The sequence below is a fragment of the Megalobrama amblycephala genome, linkage group LG24 (assembly GCF_018812025.1).
Source record: "Megalobrama amblycephala isolate DHTTF-2021 linkage group LG24, ASM1881202v1, whole genome shotgun sequence".
In the NCBI taxonomy this organism is placed as follows: Eukaryota; Metazoa; Chordata; class Actinopteri; order Cypriniformes; family Xenocyprididae; genus Megalobrama; species Megalobrama amblycephala.
The window spans coordinates 16116188-16141474 of record NC_063067.1 but is presented as its reverse complement, the minus strand read 5'-3'; the positions used below and the strand labels follow the sequence as shown (position 1 = coordinate 16141474).

The 25287-nt window shown below is 35.6% G+C and overlaps 3 protein-coding genes across 3 annotated transcripts in view; 1 reads left to right on the top strand and 2 right to left on the bottom strand.

The window, feature by feature from the left end:
* Positions 1-12221, bottom strand: part of LOC125260111 (pleckstrin homology domain interacting protein) — a 56272-nt gene extending 44051 nt beyond the window's left edge. The window contains 7 exon segments of the mRNA XM_048178291.1: positions 7334-7494; positions 7776-7874; positions 8445-8595; positions 10905-10964; positions 11116-11145; positions 11230-11288; positions 11400-12221. Coding sequence (XP_048034248.1) covers positions 7334-7494; positions 7776-7874; positions 8445-8595; positions 10905-10964; positions 11116-11145; positions 11230-11288; positions 11400-11439 — 600 coding nt within the window. The 5' untranslated portion in view covers positions 11440-12221.
* Positions 10683-25287, top strand: part of sh3bgrl2 (SH3 domain binding glutamate-rich protein like 2) — a 53713-nt gene continuing 39108 nt past the window's right edge. The window contains exon 1 of the mRNA XM_048178295.1: positions 10683-10789. Within this exon, the coding sequence (XP_048034252.1) occupies positions 10766-10789 (24 nt within the window). The 5' untranslated portion in view covers positions 10683-10765. The remainder of the gene's footprint in view (positions 10790-25287) is intronic.
* On the bottom strand, positions 16431-24975 carry hmgn3 (high mobility group nucleosomal binding domain 3). Its single transcript, XM_048178297.1, has 6 exons — positions 24818-24975; positions 21918-21968; positions 21701-21730; positions 21090-21137; positions 20711-20818; positions 16431-17143 (listed from the first exon to the last, which is right to left on the bottom strand). The coding sequence occupies exons 1-6, from the start codon at positions 24830-24832 to the stop codon at positions 17105-17107; spliced, it is 291 nt and encodes a 96-aa protein (XP_048034254.1). The 5' UTR covers positions 24833-24975; the 3' UTR covers positions 16431-17104.

Below are 25287 nucleotides of genomic sequence, written 5' to 3'. Positions count from 1 at the left end.
CCATTACAGTAGCATTCCTGTATGTGATGCAGTGCCATCTAAGGGCCCGAAGATCACGGGCATCCAGTATGGTTTTCCGGCCTTGACCCTTACGCTCAGAGATTGTTCCAGATTCTCTGAATCTTTGGATGATATTATGTACTGTAGATGATGATAACTTCAAACTCTTTGCAATTTTTCTCTGAGAAACTCCGTTCTGATATTGCTCCACTATTTTTCGCCGCAGCATTGGGGGAACTGGTGATCCTCTGCCCATCTTGACTTCTGAGAGACACTGCCACTCTGAGAGGCTCTTTTTATACCCAATCATGTTGCCAGTTGACCTAATAAGTTGCAAATTGGTCCTCCAGCTGTTCCTTATATGTACATTTAACTTTTCCGGCCTCTTATTGCTACCTGTGAGCTACATGTGTAGCTCTCATGAAATCCAAAATGAGCCAATATTTGGCATGACATTTCAAAATGTCTCACTTTCAACATTTGATATGTTATCTATATTCTATTGTGAATAAAATATAATATTTATTAAAATATTAAGAGATTTGTATATTATTGCATTCCTTTTTTATTCACGATTTGTACAGTGTCCCAACTTTTTTGGAATCGGGTTTGTAAATCTCATTTGTTTAAAAGACCTCAGAAAAACAGGCGAATCTCAACATAACACCGACTGTTACGTAACAGTCAGGATCATTAATATGTACGCCCCCAATATTTGCATATGCCAGCTCATGTTCAAGGCATTACACAAGCCAGTATTAACGTCTGGAGCTGCACAGCTGAATCATCAGACTAGGTAAGCAAGCAAGAACAATAGTGAAAAATGGCAGATGGAGCAATAATAACTGACATGATCCATGATAACATGATATTTTTAGTGATATTTGTAAATTGTCATTCTAAATGTTTCGTTAGCATGTTGCTAATGTACTGTTAAATGTGGTTAAAGTTACCATCGTTTATTATTGTATTCACGGAGACAAGACTGCCGCTATTTTCATTTTTAAACACTTGCAGTCTGTATAATTCATAAACATCTTCATTCTTTATAAATCTCTCCAACAGTGTGTAATGTTAGCTTTAGCCACGGAGCACTATCAAACTCATTCAGAATCAAATGTAAACATCCAAATAAATACTATACTCGCATGATCTGAAGCATGCATGCAGCATGCATGACGAACATTTTGTAAAGATCCATTTGAGGGTTATATTAGCTGTGTGAACTTTGTTTATGCACTGTTTTATTGTCGAGAGCTCAGGGGGCAGTGAGTGCGAGATTTAAAGGGGCCGCAGCCTGAATCGGTGCATAGTTAATGATGCCCCAAAATAGGCAGTTAAAAAAATTCATTAAAAAAAATCTATGAGGTATTTTGAGCTGAAACTTCACAGACACATTCAGGGGACACCTTAGACCTATATTACATCTTGTGAAAGAACGTTCTAGGGCACCTCTTTGTTTGTTCATGTTAGTTCACAGTGCATTAACTAATGTTAACTAATACAACATTTGATAATAATAATATATTAGTAAATGCTGAAATTAACAATAACAGATTAATAAATGCTGCATAAGTGCAGTTCATTATTAGTTCATGTTAACTAATGTAGTTAACTAATGTTAATTAATGAACCTTATTGTAAAGTGTTAACATATTTTTAATTAAATAAATATATGCTCACCAAGGCTGCATAAGAGACTTCTTTTAAAAGCATTAAAACAATCTTTTTGACCCCAAACTTTTTAAATGGTAGAGTGTACATACGTCATCCCAATGCTTCCTGCAGAAACATTATAAATGTCTAACACAAATGTTACTATTTTTTACTAATACTATTTCTAGAGTCCAATGTGAATTTATTGCAAGGTAAATCAAACATGCTTTTAACCTAAAAATGCAGCACTGTGGCATTGCATTTCCATGACAACAAGCAGAGGATCATAAAAAGCAAGTGCTACCTACAGCAGTCTTTCAATCACAGCTTGATTGAAAGATGCTTTTTTCCCCTCAGATAATCAGCTTGCCATTTACCTCCTAATTTTGTAAACTCAAATTTAACAACATGAAAATATCACTGCTGTTTCGAGAAACACTAGAATTAACTGCGATAACAACATTGATTTTAGCAGGCCACACATGCATATCGAATTGAGCAAAGAAAAATGATCCCCAAGCTACACACAGAGACGAACATTCCCGAAGATCTGTTAAACACAGACAGAATGCCAATGACACATTGGCTAATGGCTCAGGAATATGAAAGAGATGATTTTATTCGTGGCTCGCAGCCAAATCCATAAAAGAAACACTTTTTTCAACATGTGCGCACAGACACGCCCCCCTACGCCGGGAGAAAAAGACCTATAGAAAGAAAAAAAAAAGAGGAGGAAATACACAGAGAGACCAAGATCGAAAGAGGAAAAGACAAAGAGAACAGGAGTAGGAGAGAGATAGAGGGAAAAGGGAGGGAGAGGCAGAAAGAGGGGGAGTAATCCTTGCTGTTCAGCCATTTTTGGAGCATTTAAAACTTGCAGAGTAAAATGGAACCCAAGAGTGCACACTCAAAAAACACACATCAGCAAAGCACACACACAATCACGATCCTACAGGCCGCTTAAAAACCAGAGCGCTGACAAATATTAACAAAAGCTCAAGCCACAGGCTGAGAGTGAGATAATGTCAGAGAAATTCCTGAATCAAAACACTTCCACTCTCACACACACACACAGAATCTTTAGCAAGTTTGTGGGCATGATCATGTCACAGAGCCACAGTATGCTTGCCCAGATGGAACATGTGAATGACCTTTAACCTCTACACTTATCCCAGAGTTAAAACATTATCTGTCCCTGTGAGCTCAGAAGGCTCACTGTCTAAAAATACCCTTTTAGTCACTAGGAAATGAAGACAGAGTTCCCAGTGAAGCACAACATTGGTCAAATGAAAAGAACTACTCACTGAAAACCCAACAAAGGCCCACAGAGCTGAGTCCGATTTATTAATGACATGCACTACTGTTCAAAAGATTTTTTTTATGTTTTTGAAAGAAAGCTCTTATGCTCAGCAAGGCAGCATTTATCTGATAAAAAAATATTCTAAAATATTATTACAATTTAAAATAACTTTTTTCCTCATTTTTAATATATTTTAAAGTGTATGGCAAACCTGAATTTGCAGCAGTCATTACTTCAGAAATGACTCTAAGGGTACGTTTACATGACAACCATGTATTAAAAAAGAAAAAGTTTTTCATAGATGGCAACACTGTGACAAACTATTCCTTTTCACAAGAATCCACAATTAGACTAAAAACACTGTATTATGCTGCCAGGCCAGTAGATGGCGATGTGACTTTGTAAAGAAACACAGCGAGCTTATAGACTAAACACGTAATACGCATGCACATGACACGTTTTCACAAATTCACATTTTTGTAGTTTACACACAGATAATAATGGTATTGTTTTCAAAAACTTTGCGTTTTCAGGCCCCCAAATGCCATTTTCGTGTAAATGAATGGCCAAAACACATAAAAAGTTTTACGTTTTTAGTTGAAAGCAGTGTCGTGTAAACGGCCCCTAATATGCAGATTTGGTGCTCAAGAAACGTTTCTTATTATCAATTTTGAAAACTATTTATATTTTAATTTATAATAGTACAATAATTATAACAACAATATATTTGTCAAAACTGTGTTACATTTTTTTCAGAATTCTTTGATGATTGATTAGAAAGATCAACAGGCAAAATCTTTTTTAACATTATTAATGCATTTACTCTCACTTTTGATCATATTAATGCATCCTTGGTGAACAAAAGTATTTTTTTAAATCTTGTAAAGAGGCATCAAAAAGACCACAATACAAATCTGCATATTTTTATTTAAACCTATAATTAAAAAGTCTCACGATTTTGAAAAATGTAAAAGAAAAAGAAAAAAAAAAAAAAAGCACAAATTATGACGTAAAATGAACAAAGCATTCTCACTATTTCTAGGTCACTAATAAACCCAAGTAAATTTTGACACTGATCATGTGGGTCTTGATCTTCTTGCTTCCACTGACACACAAGACACTCTTTGGATCATTCCTCAAATCATACAAGCGAAGATGATCATCAGGTTTTACAAAAACGTGTATCTTGAGTGGTGCTATCTTTAAAATAAAAAAAAGAAGAAGAAGAAGAAGAAGAAAAAAAAAAAAAGGACAAAAATTCAAATTGTTATGCAGATAAAATAAGCTGTAATTAAAAACTGTATTTAACTAGAAAAATGCATAATACAATCCTTTTTGTTAGTGGTCCCAGACTCTTTAAATCAAAACACACTGAACACACTTTCTGTACATGAGGAATTACTCAGACACATCACAACAGGCCAGAAATCGATAACGAGCCACATTTTCATGTATTAATTTATGATTTTATCCAAAGCGTCTTGTCATGTAAAATAAACACAAGTTAAGTCAATGGCCCTGTTAATGATACTCTCAATGATAAACTACAGAATAGTTCATTTGAACCACTGTAACTACATCCAGTGTGAACATAACTCTTACAGGCAAGTCTCTGCTCAACTCATAAAACCACAGCTGCTTTCAGAACCTCAAACCCACTCAGACATCTGGACCAAACAGCGATCACCTCCCACCATTCAATAGGCCATTTGAGACCATCATGTTCATTGGGGTATTTTGCAACGTTAAAGCTCTTGACCTAAACTGTTTTATTATATGACACTTTAACAGCACCCTAAAAAGTTTAGTGACATCCCTTTAAATTCCATAATGGGTAGGCATACAGTTGTATGTATACAGTTTAATGAAGCATACAGTCTAATTAAAGCCACAAAGGCTTAAGTGATTTAAATCAGCTACATTGTACTTGTACTTGTCAGTATTTGTATGTTCTGACTGCTTAACCAGTTCACTACATTTATGTAGTATACATACATATTTCTGAATTTATTTAAATTAAATATACTGGATATTTTGTAATACTTTACAATAAGGTTCATTAGTTAACATTAGTTAAATACATTAGTTAACAAACTAATAATGAACTGCACTTATACAGCATTTATTAATCTTTATTAATGTTAATTTCAACATTTATTAATACATTATTAAAATCTTGTTAACATTAGTTAATGCACTGTGAACATGAACAAACAATAAACAGCTGTATTTTCATTAACTAACGTTAACAAAGATTAATAAATACAGTAACAAATGTATTGCTCATGATTAGTTCATGTTAGTTAATACATTAAAGGTGCCATAGAATGGAAAATTGAATTTACCTTGGCATAGTTGAATAACAAGAGTTCAGTACATGGAAATGACATACATTGAGTCTCAAACACCATTGTTTCCTCCTTCTTGTGTAAATCTCATTTGTTTAAAAGACCTCCGAAGAACAGGCGAATCTCAACATAACACTGAACTGTTACGTAACAGTCGGGGTGTACGCCCCCGATATTTGCATATGCCAGCCCATGTTCAAGGCATTAGACAAGCCAGTATTAACTTCTGGATCTGTGCACAGCTGAATCATCAGACTAGGTAAGCAAGCAAGAACAATAGTGAAAAATGGCAGATGGAACAATAATAACTGACATGATCCATGATAACATGATATTTTTAGTGATATTTGTAAATTGTCTTTCTAAATGTTTTGTTAGCATGTTGCTAATGTCTGTTAAATGTGGTTAAAGTTACCATCCTTTATTACTGTATTCACGGAGATAAGAGTCGTCGCTATTTTCATTTTTAAACACTTGCAGTCTGTATAATGCACAAACACATCTTCATTCTTTTATAAATCTCTCCAACAGTGTGTAATGTTAGCTTTAGCCACGCAGCATAGCCTCAAACTCATTCAGAATCAAATGTAAACATCCAAATAAATACTACACTCACATAATCTGATGCATGCATGCAGCATGCATGACGAACATTTTGTAAAGACCCATTTTGAGGGTTATATTAGCTGTGTGAACTTTGTTTATGCACTGTATTACAGTCAAGAGCTTGGGGGGGGCAGTGAGTGCGAGATTTAAAGGGGCTGCGCGCTGAATCGGTGCATAGTTAATGATGCCCCAAAATAGGCAGTTAAAAAAATTAATTAAAAAAATCTATGGGGTATTTTGAGCTGAAACTTCACAGACACATTCAGGGGACACCTTAGACTTATATTACATCTTGTGAAAGAACGTTCTAGGGCACCTTTAACTAATGTATAACTAATGAACCTTATTGTAAAGTGTTACCAGATACTAAATATGTTAAAAAGAAATGCATCATGGTCATGGTACTTCTCATTATAAGTGAAGAGTGTAAAAGCAAATTTATACTATGGGATATATGGAGTTGCCCACCAAACACACTGTAAAGAAAACAAGGTTCCCACACATTTTGACCAATACATTTCTATTTCCTTCCTAATCATTTGTGATCAACTGGATAAGGATTTAAATAAAAAAATAAAAAAATATATATATATATATTATATATATATATATATATATATATATATATATATATATATATATATATATATATATATATATATATATATATATACACACATACACACACATACACACACACACACACAATTTCATAGAAGAATTATATATTAAACATAGAGCAACTTCTAGTCAATGAACAAAATATTAACTAAGCTTAGCTATGCAATCAAATCAATCAAATCTACACCAGAAAATCACAACTGTCAAATTGCCTGTTTTTTTCCCCAGGTTTTCCATGTCCTTGAGACTCCGGTAAAAATACAAACAAATTCAAAAGTTAGCAATCGTTTTCTGAATTTTTTTTATCTCTCAGAGAAATCATTAGATTTCCAGTTTCTTGAAATCTTTTTTTTGAAAAGCTGATATTGAAGTCAACTCTTAAAACCATTCAATTAACACTCACAATAAATAAACCTTAACAATAAATTAATAGAGCATCTTCTCCCTGAATACATTTCCAGATACACATGCAAGCACACACACACACACACACACATACACACACGCACAAAGGCAGTCTGACAGCACAAGAACATAACGAACAAATTAAAATTCCATAACCTGATGTAATAATATACTCCAGAATACTATACTCAAACAGCAGCCAAGGAAGGGCACACAACTCGAATGTCCATAAATATGTTCTAAAAACCTGCACATTTCAGTTCTATGATTCATTCATACTTTAGATTTATATATTTCAAAATATTTTTCATATTCATTATATTTCAAAAAAGGTAAGCACATTCAAAAACACTTTAAAAAAAAAAAAAAAACAATGTCATAAAACCAGATGTCTTACTGTGAAGATGCGACGACCGGTGCGGTCGAAGGTGACACAGTACACAGATGACAGGTGGCCCAGAATTCTCTTGTGCATCTTCATATGTTGGTAAACAGCTGTAGGGACCAGCTGACCCAACCGATATGAGCCATTCAGCCTCCGACTGTATACTGTTTCCACTATAACACACAAGACATATTCCAGCAAAACAACATGAGAATCTACAGCATTCTAAGAAAATTCTTATTATAATCATTTAATTTACAACAAACACTATTTTTTAATGTATGGTCCACATTTTTCTAGATTTCTAAAACACTTAACACTAAATGCACTAAAGACTTTATTTCAACCACCAAATCAATACAAATCAGTTTTAAAAAAAGGTCTAAGAATTTGGATGAATGTTGCTTCTTCCACTGGAATGCATCGACATAGCAACCAATAAGAGGTGACTTACCAATATTGGGCGGGCTTCCATAGATGACTGGCGGCTCTGGTGGCCTGCCACAGTGCAGGGCAGCGAGGGCGGACCCCTTCCATACCACGTGCTTACAACCTGCCAACAAACACGTGGGACTGTCACTAAATATACACAGGAGAAGTGATTGAACACCTTAGGTACACATACACAAACTGGTATTGATGCAAAACACACAATTTTTCCCACAAAACAAAATGTAATTATATGCTTTTGTTTTATTTCTTGGAAGGGAAGTAGCAATATTCTTGAAAATATTATAGAAAGTTTTAATTGCTATGAAATGCTATTATGGAGGTAAATCCCACCACTACTGATCAATTACCAATCCTTTCTTTTGCATACTTACACATCGGACACAATAGTGAGATGCAATTTGTAAATATTAAAAAGACTTCCAGTTAAATCCTTTATAATGAACCTGCCAAATGTGAATGTTTTCCCCCCATCTTCAGCTTTATCATTCAAAAAAAACAGTAAATATACATCTGATCTTAAATTTCTTTGCAGCAGTTATGGGGTTAATGCTGTTAAAAAAAATTTTTTTTTAAAAATCTCTCTTTTGCTTAACTTGGCTGTTAACAGGTTTCTTTGCTTATTATAAAAACGGATGACGAACATATTTAATGTTCAAACAGAAACACTCACTCTTGTTTGTACGCAGCACTGACTGTCGTCCGGCTCCCAGCAGTGAGTTGACTCCAGGTACACTGGCTGGCACTTCCCTCTCTAAAAGAGGGCTCACTCGCTCACACACCTGCAACAGGTGATCTGAAGAAATGTGCCTGTACAATTTGACCTATACACACAATCACAAACATGTATTAGGGCAAATGGATGTTTAACACACCTATATATACTGTTTCAAATTCATGTTCAATACACTTAATTATTGTGTTGCAATAGTGTATGCATAGAAAGTAGATTTAAACAAAAAAAAGTACAAAACAAAAAAGCAAAAATTGTGCAACCTTGCAATTAATTTGCAGTCTTAACATTAATCTACATAAATACCTTCTTAAAAACAATTACAATTATATAATTAAATAATTACATTTTCTACCACAACAAATTTATTCAAAGCATGCATGTGAAGGCTTTAATTAAAAAAGATCATTATCACCATGAAATAATTTCATATAATGAACGTGTACTAAAAAATATCTCAACAATAAAATAAAAGGACATATTTAAAAACAGCCATTTGCCAGACATTATCAATGCACACATAAAACAACATTCACATAATAGCATCATAAAAGCCATTAGAAGATTATAGACGACACTTCGTTTCATTACAATACAGTTTTACTGCCTTTTTTCAAGGATTTTTTTTTTTTTTTATCTTTCCATATTCTCCCTCGAGATGAATCTAATCTACAGAGTAAAATGTGCGTCTCCCTGCGCAGCGCGTCAGTACGGGTATCTTTTATCAAGCCTGTTCAGCACATCCAGCTTCCAACTGCAGGCCAGTAATTAATGTGGCTTTAATTGCATTTAGCGTCGTCCTATTGGTCGCCACACACACACACACACACACACTTCATATCCAGCCACACAAACGCGCGCGCACACAACGCTTAGCTAATGATTTTATACACAAAGCCATGTTTAACAGTGAGTAAATCAGAGGATATGAATTAAAAACATTAATTATACAATTAAAATCAATATTTAACAACGGTATCCTAATATAGCTAACAGTTGTTAATGAATTATCCTTAATTACTGTTATTACATTACATGAATTATTTTGCGAAAAAAATAGTAATTAATAAAAATGTAAAATTATTCAAATAAACATTTTATTTAAAAATACATGCATTTATTTGATAAATATTAACATTTATAATTACAATTTTAATGCAATGTTGTTAATAACAATTATTTTATTAATCTTATGAATAATGATAATTAATGCAGATTGCATAGCTCATTAACATATTGATCGAGGGACTCGAGACATGACAAAAAAAAAATTAATTGACAGCGCCAACATCAGGCGGTCAAGTCTCGTGCGCGTTATTCCTACCCACAATCTGCAGGCACGGGCTTTAACATCTTCACACACGGTAGTGAAATCATGCACGAACGATCTCTCACACACACACACACACACACACACACGCATTCACTCAATATAATACGGGGATCTAGTGGCGTAGCGGCGCGCGAGATCATCCGCGAGACAATCGCGAATACAAAATAACAGATTATCGCTACAATGTGTGTGAATTTCTCCCTGTGCATGAGACGACGGAGAAGCAACGGTAACAGGCTGTGTGATTAACAGACTGTTGTTGAGTCTATTAGTTACGCAACTGATATATATTGGGGGTGGCCATAACAGGGGCTGGATCAAAACACACTTAAGTTTTAAAATCAAGATATTTCGCTACATCTCACTTCGATTGAGGACGCAAACTGTCTTCCCTAGTGATATTCCTACATGGATTAGCGAGCTACTGAAAAATGCAAATAATCCGATTAATAATTTATTTACCTTTCTAAATATCGTAATTAATAAATTAATACGTACTCATTTCGATGTACCTCTCATTTGTGTTATCGGCCTCAAGTCTCACAACACTGTCTGTTCAGAAATAACTTCCTCCGAAAAAAAAATATTGTCAGGGCAACTTAAAAGTCCCATTACCCTCCTAAGATCCTCTACGTCTCCGGCTTGTTGTTTCCAGCTCCAAAAGCTTACTTTAAGTGAAATAAAGTGAGGTAAAAGGAGTATTTTACCCTGACTATGGTTGTATTACATGGAGCAGAGCGCCTCCATCCCGCCCCGCTTTCAGTCTCTGCGCACTGGTCCCTCCTCCCTCCGCTCCCTTCCCCTTATAGCACCACATTCATGACGTCTCTTTATTTCTACATCAATTTTAACATCTATTTACACCTTGTGCACACCACTGTGTCCAAACTCACATCCCTGAGGTCAGGCCAGGCTCTGGGTTCATCTGATGGCAGTCCTTTCTAACCCTGAGGTTGGTTTTCCCCGTGTGCTCGGGTTAAGTTTTTTCCTGATTTAAAAATTGCGGGAAATTCAATTTCTTATTTTGCTCTCTAAAAAGTTTTCTCTCGGTTATAGGGATCCCTTACCAAATTTTCGTAACTCCCTGGGTGTTCTTTGCCAGTCCAGTCAATCCTTTTGGGTAACAGCTGTAATGGAAAAACGGTGTTAAATAGGTTTGGGTAAATTCTAAGGGGTCAAGTTTGTGTTTTTAAACCATAAATATGAAATCTGCGTTAAATTAGCAGCCTAAAGTGCAGCGTAGTGAGATGCGACGCGAGTAGGGCTCGCGCTGCTTACCTCCTTCTCCTGAACCTCCCGTATCAAGGTCTGAAAAAAGCACAAAAATAGCAAATTACCGTTCAATCTTCTCCAGAAACGTCGTTTACAATCCTATATTACAAAATCACCCACCTCTGCCGCGTCCTGACAAGGTCCAGCTTCTAAAAATCGGGCTATTAGGAAGTACAGTTCTGCGAGATGGGGGAGAATGAGCTACATTAGCTTTCAAGAAGGACGTGGTGGGAACGGCAAATGTATATAAAAATACTCCAGCGTCACCTTTATCAATTCCTTTTACTCACCGGATTTCAACTGCGCGACGTGTTTACGCTCAGCAGCCATGTTTAGGGTTGTTTTGGGGGTGAAGGAGAAGGTGTGTGTGGCCGTTCTGGGAAGCGGGTATCGCTGGGCTGCCCTATAGTTGTCAGTGTTTGTTCACCAGGAAGAGCTGCGCCTCCATTCACCCAACACACACTGAAAGAAGATCCGGCGCGTCGCTCGAGCCTTCCGCGCTCTCGCTAAATAGTCCCCTCTTAAGCACAACGTGCCGCGCGTCGATGCGGACAAACATCTCGAGCACCGGGGCGTTTGTGGTTGACAAGAAACGACGTTTCTAAAACATGCAGTTTAATGCACCTTAAGGATGTTCGTGAATATTTTGGGTTTCAGTTTACGCTCCACACCCCCTCCTCCCTCTGAAAGCACAACCCCTTTGCGCAGGAATACACGAGGAGAGTCGAGTACGTACGCGCAGGACTGTGTGTCAGGGAGGCTGTGATGCTAACGCTGAAGGGAAAAAAGAAGGCAATGGTGGCTCGTTGTATGCACAAACGTAACTATTTATTCGGGCTACGGTTATTTGTTTGCTAAATCCCGGACCCTGAGCTTTAATGGCGCCTCTTGTTCCTCGGTCTGTCGACCTTGCGGGCAGCGAAGCTCGGTTCTCACTCCATGTTTCTCCCACAACAGCATATTGAAGCTAACTATCAAACACCCGAATTTTACCACCGTATTTGCGTGGTTGTGATGTGTATAAAAAAAAGTCAAATCATTTCAAGCATAAAACAGACTTATTCCAAGGAACCCACCCCCTCTCTTGGTTGTGATTTGGATTGGGAAGTCCTCCATTTCTTTCCCAAAAGCGAGCGGGCAGTAAAATGGGGGAAGGGTAGTAAACAGGGAGAATGTAATGAATTAAACCTTGTGAGTTACAGGAATCCAGTGACTAATGGCAACACCAGACAAACAGGACAGTGGTGATTTTATTTATGTATTTATATGTCACACAGTATATCTATATTAAAGAAAAAACATGCAGATTGTGTAAAACAGTTGAATTGGGCAAAATATTTTCCTATACTCCTGCCTATAATATTGTACTCATTATAAACAAGTACTGTACATATTTCTCTCTTTTTTTTATTTAAATGGTCAGCAATTAGGGGCATAAAGAGTGAAGATATTGACTTTAAATGAGCCTGTTGAAGTTTTGCCATATGAAGTCTCATCCTACGGCCTTAAAACTGATTTAGGAGGCAGTCGTACAACATTAAAAATGCCTTTTGAGTCCTAACCTTCTGCAGCGATAGTGCTGGAGTATAGTTGACCAGTAGATTATGTATAGTCTGACCAATCTAAATTCTAAAATCCCTTAATTAGTTATCCACATCAAGTAAACACCACCAGCCTTGTATTACAGTCAGTGCAAGAGGCTAAACTTTCTTTTTGCTTCGACCATATGTCGCAAGTAATGAAAATGAGAGTTAAAACTGAGGCTTAATAACTCAGCACCCATTGAACAATATAATGGCCTGGTTTCACAGACAGGGCTTAGATTAAGCCAGGATTAGGCCTTAGTTTAATTAGGACATTTGAGTAGCTTTTATAAACGTGTCTTAGGAAAAAAACATTACTGGTTTGTATCTTGAGACAAAACAATGGCACTGACATATTTTAAGATATGCCAGTGCAAGTTACTTTCAGTTAAAACGGCTCAAACAAATGTATTTTAGTCTGGGACTATGCTTAAGCCTTGTCTGTGAAATGGCGGAAATATCATAAAAAACTTTAATAGACTATTTTGTAAAAGTATGCATCAAATGGGATGCATCAAAGTCAGGCATTAAACAAGGGAAGTGTTTGAGGTTTCTCTGAGCTAAAAAGGTGACTTTGATACAATCTTTGATTTTTCATTTATAAGGATGAGGCAAATTGTTATGTGCCCTTGCTAGGAAAATCCCCTGTTCAACAGTTAGTCTTAACTGAATTTGGTGATGTAACACTTTCTAAACTACCGACACTAAGAGTAAACGTGGAGGAAAAAAGCAGTCAGATACTTGAGAAGTACATGAATATAGCAGCTTTAGCTTCGAGGCTACTTAAGCAGAACTGATGCAACTTATCACACTTTTGAGAAACGGTGGTGATCTGGTGAAGTGGCTGAGTAGGCACAAAACTTCATAAGTAAGTTCAGACAAAAGCAAAAACCCACTGAAAGAATGACTCATCTTGATTCAGAATAACTAAAACTAAAAATCTTAAACACCTTCTTAAAATATATTAGATTAAACATTATAAAATGGAAGAACATTGTGTTATTTTGTGATCAGTGGTGTGCAGTATTTCTTCTTGCCACTGGAGGTCAGGACTAACATTTCAGATGATGAGTTCAGGGGCCAAACATGGGTCAAAGGTTATAAGGGTAAATAAATCAAGTTGGAGTTTTTTGCCTCCTCGGGTCTTTCTGGATTCATCTGAACCTTCCAGATTGTTATACTTTTGCATAATAATTATTATTAACAAAAGCTTTATAATTTAAAAAGATTTCTGAAAGAGTAACCTCTAATAATAATCAGAAAAAAATAGGATACAATTGGCCTTTGAAATATTTAAAGTAAGGAAGGCAACTCCTGAATGAAGGGGATAATGTATGTATTTGATATAATATAATAATAATGATGATAATTAATGCATCAACAACTTAGAGATATATGTATTATAAACTAAATCACAGAATTAAGGCCAGATTTTTGTCCATTTTTGATATAGAATTAGTGACAATTTGGACTCAAATGTATTAAGAGTTTTCATGGTATTTACTTTAACTTATGCAATGTGGATAATAATAATAATAATAATAATGTGATCAGTTTCATTTTATTCAGACCTCATGTTGGACTAATAATAACTAATGCCCAACATTCCTGATAAGTGTATTCTCTGAAAAAAACACTTTCATTTCTACATTTCAGAATGATGTTGCTTGTGTTGTGACCATTAAACAGTTTTATTACTATATGAGGCTTTTTATCTATTGGCTGGATCTCCAGAAAGACAGCAGGCCAGACCAACGAGGGTTGTCAGTCCATTCATTTCCTCTTCCTCCGTTCCTGCCTCCCCGCGGCATTGCTGACCTTTCACTTTCTGACATCAGCAGTTGTATTTAGTGAGTGTATGCGTGTGTGTTTAGGGTCACATGTGTTTGTGTATAAAGAACTACACTGAAAAGCTTTTGTAGCTTTGGACTAAACACCCTGGACCCTCAAGAGTTTTCCACAAAGTTAACTCTTTATGGTACAGTGTTGTCATTATTTTTCTTCACTTACTCTCTAATCAGAAAAAAAAACAAGTTGCATTGTTGGAATTAAAAGTACAGTCTTCAAAGAAACCAATAATATGCTGTTTTAAGTCACGTTACATTTAATTTTCTCTCTAAAATGAAGACATGCTGAAGTGCTCGATATTTCTTTTACATCTGTATTTTTAAAGCAGAGAGACGTTAAATACATGTTTTTGTTCACAGATGTTTATCTAACATCAATTTTACAATATTAATTGAGGAAACATAAACCACAATAGAAAAATATTCATGTTATGACAATTGTTGCATTTCCCTATTTTTTTAATAGATAGTATCATCAGTTACAGAAATTATTTTATTTGCAAATGCGCTTAGTAATATAATTATGCATAAATAACACAATTATGATTTATATTTCATGTGTTAAAAAAACAGATTAATATTATACAGAAAAGCCAACTAAGGGTGAGCTTATGCATTTATATTAAAGGATAAATTATAAAGGCTTTATTAAATTCTAATTTCAAATGTATAATTATATCAGTTTATGAAAGACATGGGTACTAGTTTTTGACTGGTATTAATTTTTTTGATTTTTCATTGTTGTACCAATATTTTATTTTATTATATATATGTATATTCTTCCCCAAAAACTTTAATCTGAGCTATATATATATATATATATATATATATATATATATATATATATATATATATATATATATAGAGGCTATGTATATATATATATATACTGTACTGTACTTTTAATTCCAACAATGCAAATTGTTGTTTTCTGATTATAGCATTATTACAGTATCTCATAACTATAGACCTTATGTAGCCCCGCCCCTTTTCAGCGCTGCGCTCGTTGTCTTTTGACTTCCGGTTTGTATTTCCACAGCGATATTACGTTTATGCTCGTTTTACAATCTTCCCGATCTACTGACATTTGTTAAGACATCTGCTTTAAACATAACAATGCTCATGATAACTTTCATTAACTCTACAACAAGTAAATCCACTTAATCATCTAATTATTCTTTGACAGCGATGCCATAGAAATGTACAGAGCTACCGCAAAACGGAAGTTCAAAGACAATTTCATAAAGATGGCGGCGCGCTTGTTTCTCTAGTAAATAAGGTCTATAACGATATAATTCTAAAAATCATTGTAAATATAAAAGAATAGCAGAGTCCACACCACAAAAACGATAACGGCACAAAGGAACAATACAGTTGAATCACTTTCGGAACGATTTTTTCCAGCTGATGAACGATAAAAACATTGACAGCCAATCAGAATCCATCCAACTTAAAAGAGCACGAGCATTTTAAACGCTCTACGTGTTGCCAACCGCCATAAAACCCGAAAGAAGAAGAAGAAGAAGAAGAAACGCTCTACGTCATAACTGCAGCGCGCGCTTTGAATAAACAGAAAGATATCGTCCGCTGGTGTGGATGCTAATATAGTAATTCATTATAGTTGTCGTTCTTGGTGTGAACGGGCCTTGGATTTTTGTATCTGTGAGAATAAAGACAACCCAGCACTTGTCAGAATCCATCCAACTTTAATGAGCTCGAGCATTTTAAACGCTTGACGCCATTACTGCAGCGCGCCCTAAACAAAACGATAATGTCCGCTGGTATGGACGCTAAAATAGTTATCGTTCTGGGTGTGAACTTTTGTATCTGTGAGAATAAAGACAACCCAGTTCTTGTGGAGCATTAAAGAAACAAGCACACAAGAGTCTACTGACCGTTTATTTATCTTTATTTGAAAACATTTTACAGAGGAGTCTCTCAAACCAGTTCTGTGGACTTTTACATTTGTCTGAGATTCAGTTCTTGTAGAATTTTCCTAACCTTCTAGCACAAAGCACCACTTGTTTATTGCTATGGATATCTGCCACTGTTAAGGGTCATGTTTAATTCAGCAATTTTAAAAGAACACACTTGAATCTTAAAATGCTACAAAGGAGATTAAAAAAAAGCTAAGGGTTACAACTCAAATCTCTCATCCCCATTTGCTCCCTCTCTTTGTATCTCTCATTTTTAAGATATTCAACCAATTAAATAACAAGACTCAAAGACAATACACACCAAAGACCTTAGTAACCAAATACATGGCTCTAAGGCTATGCACTCTGGTGGCAAAAGATGAACCAGGATGTGACATGTTCCAAGTGGCTGCATTTGGCAGGCGAGCTGCTGGTGAAATATTCAAGAATAATTGTTGCTTTTCCTCGAAATGAATCTATCCTTCTGTCGGATGAAAGAGAAGGAGACGGGTACGGTGCTTCAGCGGGGAGTGTGAGTCGACTTTTAGCTAAGGAAATCTAGTACGGTAAGTCTAAAAAAAGTTTGCATTTTACAAAATACTCAATAGGAATAAAAAATGTTCTTTGTTATTCCAGAAAACAACTTCAATCACTCGGCCTCAGCCTCGGTATTGGGCGTCTCAGTTTCCTATACAGAGAAAAAAGCACAAAAGAAAAATTTTTTTAATATGTTGAGGACAGAGTATTGATATGATTTATGAAGTTTTTCTAAACTGTTAGATGATCTTATGGGAAGTCAGACAGACACAACCAAAACCACTCAGTTAGTATGAGTTAGCCCACATGATACAAACGATGACCACAATTTACCCATAAAAAACACATTTACGTCTCAAAGGAAATCAATGTCAATTTTAAATTCAGTGTGTAATTTTTTTAAATACTTTCTTCTATCCCAACCTAATATTGATAGGCTGATCAATGTGTTTATCTGACAAATGAATATTCAGCAAACCTACACTAGCAAAATATTTTTTGTTCCATTTGGTGAAGATAGTGTATCTGAAATAACATTTCAAAATATTTTTGATGCGATTCCTAATATCAAAATTATTCAGGGTACCTGTTACCCCAACTTAAATAAATGCATGGTTGCAAGTTAAAAATTCCAATTTATTGTTTTAATTAAACCTTTTAAGTTGTAAACATTATTTTGTAGAGTTCTGTTGACATAGTAATGATGTTGATCATTACATCAACTTAAAATCGTCTGTAATTTAAACTCAAATTTCTGTGTTAATTGGCTTTTTTTTTTTTAAATTAGGTCGTAGTAACTTAATGAAATTGTCTTGATAACTTTGGAAATTAGGCAGTGGATTTCTAGTTCCCAGAATACTTTGTATAGGACTGGATAAGGAGAATAAATGTTGAAATTAAGTGTTAATTTATTTGTTTTTAGTGAATGGAAAGACGTGTTAGTGTTTAAAGCTGTTACGTTTGACAATTAAAAGAGTTTCTGTAATGTTTTTGTGGTTACCATTGTGCTGAAGAGTAGATACATGAAGGTAAATGCTCTATAAGCAATGGTTGCGCTAAAGCCAGTGACAAGTAATATCTTACTTGTTCATTAAATATACATAAGTTATGTTAGCATGTGCTATGATAGCTGCTGATTTGAACTGAAATAGACAAGATTAATTGGTTCCAGGCCTACAACTTAAAAATCTGTGTTTATGCTACAAATTATTAAGTTCCTCTAACTCAATGTAGCTTGATGGTTGAACGTAAATTCACTCTAACTTGTCATACCTCAAATTGATGCAAACTGTTGCGTTATTTTTTTGTTGTTGTTGAGCCAACACATTATTTTTGGAGTGTATGTACTGAACATTCTGTTAACCTTGGTTACCAATCATTCACAATGTAATTAATTCAGCTTTTTTTTTGTATAACATCAAGAGACGGTTGAATAAATCAAGACTGTACAGTGACGAGCACACAAGCACACACTGCACTCTTCAAACTCTCGTACCCTTTACTCTAACACTTTCACTCTGCCCTCGGATGGACAGGAAGGAGGGGGCAGAACTTCTCCATGATGACACACTGACAGATGAGCGTGAGACACAGATCTGTATGTGTATGTGTGTGTGTGTGTGTGTGTGTTGTGAGAGAGGGTTCAGGCACATGCAGGTGTTTGAAAAGCGATTGAAAGGGATACAGGAAAGGATCATTAGATATTGGTCAGTATATTGTAATCCATGCTAGTACAGAGTGCTGAACAATAATGATCGGTCATGTTTCCATAATCATTTTGTCACAAGAGGATTATAAAAGCAAGAAGGAAAAAAGGACAAATTATATTAAGATGGAGATACAATGATCGTGACAATCCAACGAAATTGGCCATTATCTAAAGGTCAGAGATTCATGACTAAAATTACAAGAGTACAAGCTGGTTTACAGTACTTCATTTGTTACAACATATTAAAAATAACAAAGAATATTACCCTTAAGTTGTATTATTTTTTAAAGCAGTATTATACTCATTGTCAGCGTCAACCCTTCTAAACTTTTCATGAATGCCACCAATTCACACTCAGTCATTTTAGTACAAACCGTACAGAATGCACATCACCACAACATGTTTGTAACTAGGTCATTCTTTCCCACCTCACATGTCTGCTCTTTCATTCTTGTTCACACAACAAATGTTCTAAGTAAACATTTTTTTGTGTCCTGGAGGACAATTTGAATAATCTCAGAGCGTTTTGAGGAAGGAGAGACCACTCTAGTGACAAAATGCATGCAAAATGTACCTTTTCCAAGGCCTGAGCTTGGTTTAGCAACTTGATGTGTGATATGCAATACTATTTTTTTTTTTTCCCACCTTTTTTTTTTGGGGGGGGGGGGGGATACTTTTTTTTGCTAACAATTTTTATTTAATTTTAAATTTTACCTTAAACCGTTTATTAAAAACCATTATAAAGTGTTCACAGTTATTAATTTCACATCTCTATTATTCCTTATCAGCTCTTTGAATCAATAACGCTTTATTGAAACCTGTTGACAGAAAGTCCCATTGATATGTCTATGTATTAATTGTCTATAAAGCTAATGCTTTAAAAATTGCAAACAAAATGTGAAAGAGCAGGGTGTCAAGACGTGCTTCTAACTTGATATAAATGCAGCACGAGAAACTGAAAAAGCAGACGAAGCAAAACGGTCAAGACATCCGTTTGACTGTAACATATTATGTATGCATCGAAAAAAACCTTTGCTCTTTTTCCATCACCACTAGGCTAGGGTGAACAATGGGCAAGAATTAATATTAAAATCTATATTACTTGACATTTTGGAGCTTTCAACAATATAGGGCTTTTTATAGTTGCAGATTACAAGAGGACAATAGCGCTTAATAGCGCTTCGTTATGATCGCAGTACCTGAGTGTGGCCTATTTGACTCCTCCCCCTATCAAGACCATTGTTAATACATATAGGCACATTAAAACATTTATTTAACCATAGAATTTTAATGAATTTTGTTTTTAATGAAAGTGACGCTGAGTCAAAGTGCCGGGCATATAGCACCTCTGATGCTGGACTCAGAAGTAGACATAGACACTACTGTTTCAATTTTGGGGTCAGTAAAATTTTTTTTAAAAGACTTTAATACTTTAATTCAGGAAGGATGAATTAAATTGGTCAAACGTGACAGTAAAGACATTTAAAATGTTACAAAAGAAAAAAATGCTGTTCTTTTGAACTTTCTATCCATCAATGATTCCTGAAAAAAAGTATTAGCACAACTTTTTTCAACATTGATAATAAGAAATGTTTCTTGAGCACCAAATCAGCATATTAATCTGATCATGTGAGACTGAAACTGGAGTAATGATGCTGAAAATTCAGCTTTGCTATCACAGGAATAAATAGCATTTTGCAATATATTAAAATAAATAACATTTATTTTAAATTATATCACAATATTGCTGTTTTAACTGTATGTTTGATCAAATAAATGCAGCCTTTGTGAGCATAAGAGACTTTAAAAAACATTGAAAAACTTTACCAACCCCAAACCTTTGAATGGTAGTGTATATACATAGGTTTTTAGGGGTATAGTATCATTATGATCATATTTTATTTGTTCTCTTCAATTAGCCATTTCACATTTTTGCCTCTATTAAGACCACACAGATGAGTACTGAAAATGCTAGACAATGGTATTAGCAACCAAAAAGAGTTAGCGCACCTCCTCTGGCTTGGTCTCTCCATTTGCAGTGGGTGCAGATTCTTTCTCCTCTTTCTTTCCTTTGGCTCCGCCCTTCTTCTCCTTTACAGCTTTGTCATTGGATGGCTTCTGTTCATAGAACAACAAAAATTAAATAACTCTGCACCGAACCAATTTAATCTGCACCAGATAACACCAAATCTACTGCAAAAATGCTACTATATCGGCTTCAAAAAAGTTAATACTGTCCATACAATACACAAACTCCACCAAATGTGCAAAATACTTTCATATATGGAGGAAAGAAATTACCTACAATGCAAAGTACATGCAAACATATGCTAAAAATGTAAAATGTCATAAAGACAGAGACGGATTGTAATAAAGAGAGAGCTGTTACCTTGGCAGCTGGTTTTTTGGCCTTTGGTTCAGGTTTAGGAGCTGGTTTCTGAGGGTTGAAAGAAGACAACAGGATGAAGGAAGTTAAAAATAGGGTCATAACACAAAGGCCACAATGAGTGGTAAATTATTTTCTGACACAATAATATAGTAGTTTAAGAACAATTTAAATTAAACCAAACACATCTAAACTGTACAAGCGGATAATGCTTAGACACTATCAATGTGTTTGTAGTTCAGGATACCCAGAGGGCTACAGCACTATGGCCCGGTTTCACAGACAGGGTTTAGCCTAAGCCAGGATTAGGCCTTAGTTCAATTAGGGTATTTAAGTAGCTTTTATGAACATACCATAGAAAATAACATTACTGGTGTGCATCTTGAGACAAAACAATGGCTCTGACAAATTTTAAGATATGCCAATACTACTTGCTTTCAGTTAAAACAGCTCAAACATGCATTTTAATCTAGGACTAGCTTAAGCCTTGTTTGTGAAACCGGGGGTATATGTTTACAAACCCGTTCCTAAGACTGGTTTCTAATGCTCACTAACCCTTGTGGGGAATATGCAAATGAGATCTGGGCATATGGAAAAAGGGCAAAGACACTTACTGAGGAAAGACGCTCTGACCTCCGAGTGGGCTATAAGAATGGAAAAACATTAAGGAAATTTACTTAAAATGTGCAATAGCTAAACCATGTAAATTAAAAGGTAAGTTACTTTAATGGTATTAGGAATGTCGATCAAACCAAAATGTACATAAAATATGATTTCTACAACTGTGCTGTTAGCAGTTTTAGATTTGAAAAAGAAATGAATGTGAATTACCTCATGCTTAGTAACTTTGGTGGCGTCTTTGGCCTCCGCTCCCTCGGGTGACTGCATAGACACAACAAACATGCAAAATTTGTACAAACGGACATTTCTTCACACAAATACATTTCTTATTTCATGTGTGACAGGTACAGATTAAATACGATTTAAAAAAAAAAAAAGAGTACTTCTGAGACAAAGTACTTTGAAGAGATATTTCCTGACAGTGACACTTGCAAAGATCTGCTAATTCTTCTCAGTTCACACACAATGTTCATTATAAGTAGCTTTTGCTTGTCAGACTTCATTATAATCAGATACACTGCTGTGTTGGTCATAGGCCTATGGTGTATTTGGTAATTTAGCTCTGGTGGTTTGACTTCTTGTTTACTTGTGCTCTAGGCACAATTTAATATAACACATGTGCACACTGGTTGCCAGTTTAGATCTGTGTATAATGCATTTTATAGTATACTCAATGTATGTACGTGTGAAAGCCTGAAAATGTTTTTTTAATCATTTTATGTCTAGCACTTTCCACAAATTGGTATTTTATTTAATTCTTTAAAAAAATAGATGTGAAAACTATTAGATATGTTCGAAGAACCATTATTTAACAAAGTAGCTTGACTTCTGAGGTCTGTTGTTTTGACATAACCTGTTGATATTCAATTCATTGAAAGTCAAATATTTTTATGAGCTTATTATAAGTACAAAAACATACTATTTATCTATGTTCCATATTTTAGCTGCAAAACTGCTACACACAATCTTGAAAAAAAAAAGACGAAAAAACTGACACCCAAAAGGTAATATTTATAACACAGCCAAAAAACATTTAAATGATATCATTCAATTTTTACACAAACTCAATCAATGTAACTTAAAAAATTTATTAAAGAAAATAAATAAATTTTTATTTATGTGAATTATACAAGTTTATCAGCAACTAAAAACCAACATTTTGTCCCAAACTAGATAACTATTAAAGGATTAGTTCACTTTAAAATGAAAATTAGCCTAAGCTTTACTCACTCTCAAGCCATCCTAGGTCTATATGACTTTATTTTATCTGATGAACACAATAATCAGAGTTATATTAATAAATATCATAATGCAATGAGTATGAAGCTGAAGAAAGTGCTTCCATCCATCATAAACGTACTCCACACGGCTCCGGGGGGTTAATAAAGGGCCTTCTGAAAGCAATGCTTTTGTGTAAAAAAAAAAAAAAAATAAAAATCTAGCGTCTGCCAGACCGCCTTCTGTATTCAACTTAGGAAAAAAAAACGGAACTGGCATCGCGTCAGTTACACTTGTTTTGTAAGTTGAATAGGGAAGGCGCATGACGTAGCATAAGCGTTTTGAACTGCAAGAGTTTTCGTAAGTTGAATACGGAAGGCGGTCTGGCAGAAGCTAGATATTTTACTTCATAACTTGTTAAATATCAATAAAACGCATCGCTTCGCTTCAGAAGGACTTTATTAACCACCCGGAGCCGTGTGGAGTACGTTTATGATGGATGGATGTGGATGGAGACACTTTCTTCAGCTCATACTCATTGCTCCTGTTCACTGCCATTATAAAGCTTGGATGCGTCAGGATATTTATTAATATTACTCCGATTATGTTCATCAGGAACAAGAAAGTCATATACACCTAGGATGGCTTGAGGGTGAATAAAGCTTGGGCTAATTTTCATTTTAAAGTGAAAGTATCCTTTAATAATTTTTTTTTTCATTTGAATAAATTTCGACTTTCTATTTTGTTTATTTACGGTTCATAAATAGGGGGGGGAAAAATCATGTTTTTAAACTAATACCATAAGCTGAATAAACATTTGACCTTCTGTGGTTGAACATTTTCTGAAAAACAGCTACCTCAATTCACTGACACTGACCATTTATTGAAAAATTATTATTACTTTTTTACTTTGAGAAGTTCTGGACTCTATTCTTGGAAAGAGTCCATTGTTTGTTTAGCTCACTAATTGAAGAGACACTCCCCCTAGAGAAACTCGCGCTTCGGTGCCTCTATCATCAACATATCTGGATGACAGGAGTGAAATTTCAATGATTTTTCATTTCTGATAACAACAAACTTGGAAGAAGAAAAAAAAAGGTTTAAACCCCTCATTGTTAGGCATTAGTCTACACCCCCCACTGATGTTGGATAGTGAAGCTCGGTGGACTTTGAATCATTATCGATAAAGCATCATTTCACGTGCAAACGTGTTGTTATATTAGTACTATTTTATTCATTCGGCCTTTTTTTTTACCACAACGACCACAGTTTAGCAATGTTTTGCATTGTTTACCGTCACAAACGCCTCTAAATATGCGAGAAAGAGTTGTGTGACTGATATAGAGCGCTTTGTTACATACGGGTCTGCCGTTCCGCAATGGGGGTGGAGGAAGAGCCTGTCGGTTCAAACATGGCTATAGAAAAATAATGGGGACCTCTATCGATCGACGAAAGTGAGCCAATAAAAAAACGAACATCTTAAAATGGAGGTTAGCGAGTGTCAGACACATTCGGCGAGAGCAGAGCGCTCGGTTTTGAGTCTAACCGAGGGAGACTGAAGCATCACCGCAAAGTGACATTCAGCACAAGTGCGCACGGAGTGGCGAATTCACTGCGAAACAGACCTCGGGTTTTTAAACCGCCAACTATCATGGAGGAAATCAGCAAGTGTGACGATGATCGAACGCGAAGATGATCGAATGTTCCATTGCTTTTGCAGGATTCCATAATCCAGCCCGCGGATTAGGATAGAACGCGCTAAAAACTTGATCCTCGTCTTACCTGCTCGACGTTGCGTACGTTCTCATCGTTGAAACGCGAGCCGCTATTTCTTAAAAAAAATGGTGGAAAATCGAGGATAAGTGAGGAAATTAAAACATAAACCGACTTACCTTCCTCTTGGGCATTTTTTAAATTTTCCTGTCACTTGTCTTTATTAAATTAGTAAAGCAGGTATGGACCTGTGAGATGGGGGAATGAGTTTAACTACCACCGAATACAGGATCAATATCTAAAACACCTCTGGTAATAACATGTTAATATTATGCAGACCTCAGACTCTACCCTCGTCTTCGTCCATTGGTCAGTTCGGTCCACACTTAACCGCCATTCCACAAACCATTGGACTGCGAAGCGAATATGTTAATATAACGCGCTCAGACATTGGTTTGAATTGAGGAAAGCTCTTCAGCACGTCGTCCTCATTGGTTACGCGCTCTCTGTATGCAAATCAGGGCGCTTTGTATTGGATGGGTTTAAAGGTCCGCGTGAGAGGGGGATAAAGTGACGACAAACCAATCCACGCTTGACACCACACGCTCGGCTGTATGGGAAACGTATGCGCGGCCTCAAAAGAAATGCA

What these genes read in the sequence shown, in the direction of transcription:
- hmgn3 (XM_048178297.1), bottom strand. An exon ending in CCAAAGTTACTAAGCATGAG is followed by an intron (nt 21,731 to 21,917) that starts GTAATTCACATT and finishes CCATTCTTATAG; the next exon opens with CCCACTCGGAGGTCAGAGCG. An exon ending in GGTCAGAGCGTCTTTCCTCA is followed by an intron (nt 21,138 to 21,700) that starts GTAAGTGTCTTT and finishes TTCAACCCTCAG; the next exon opens with AAACCAGCTCCTAAACCTGA.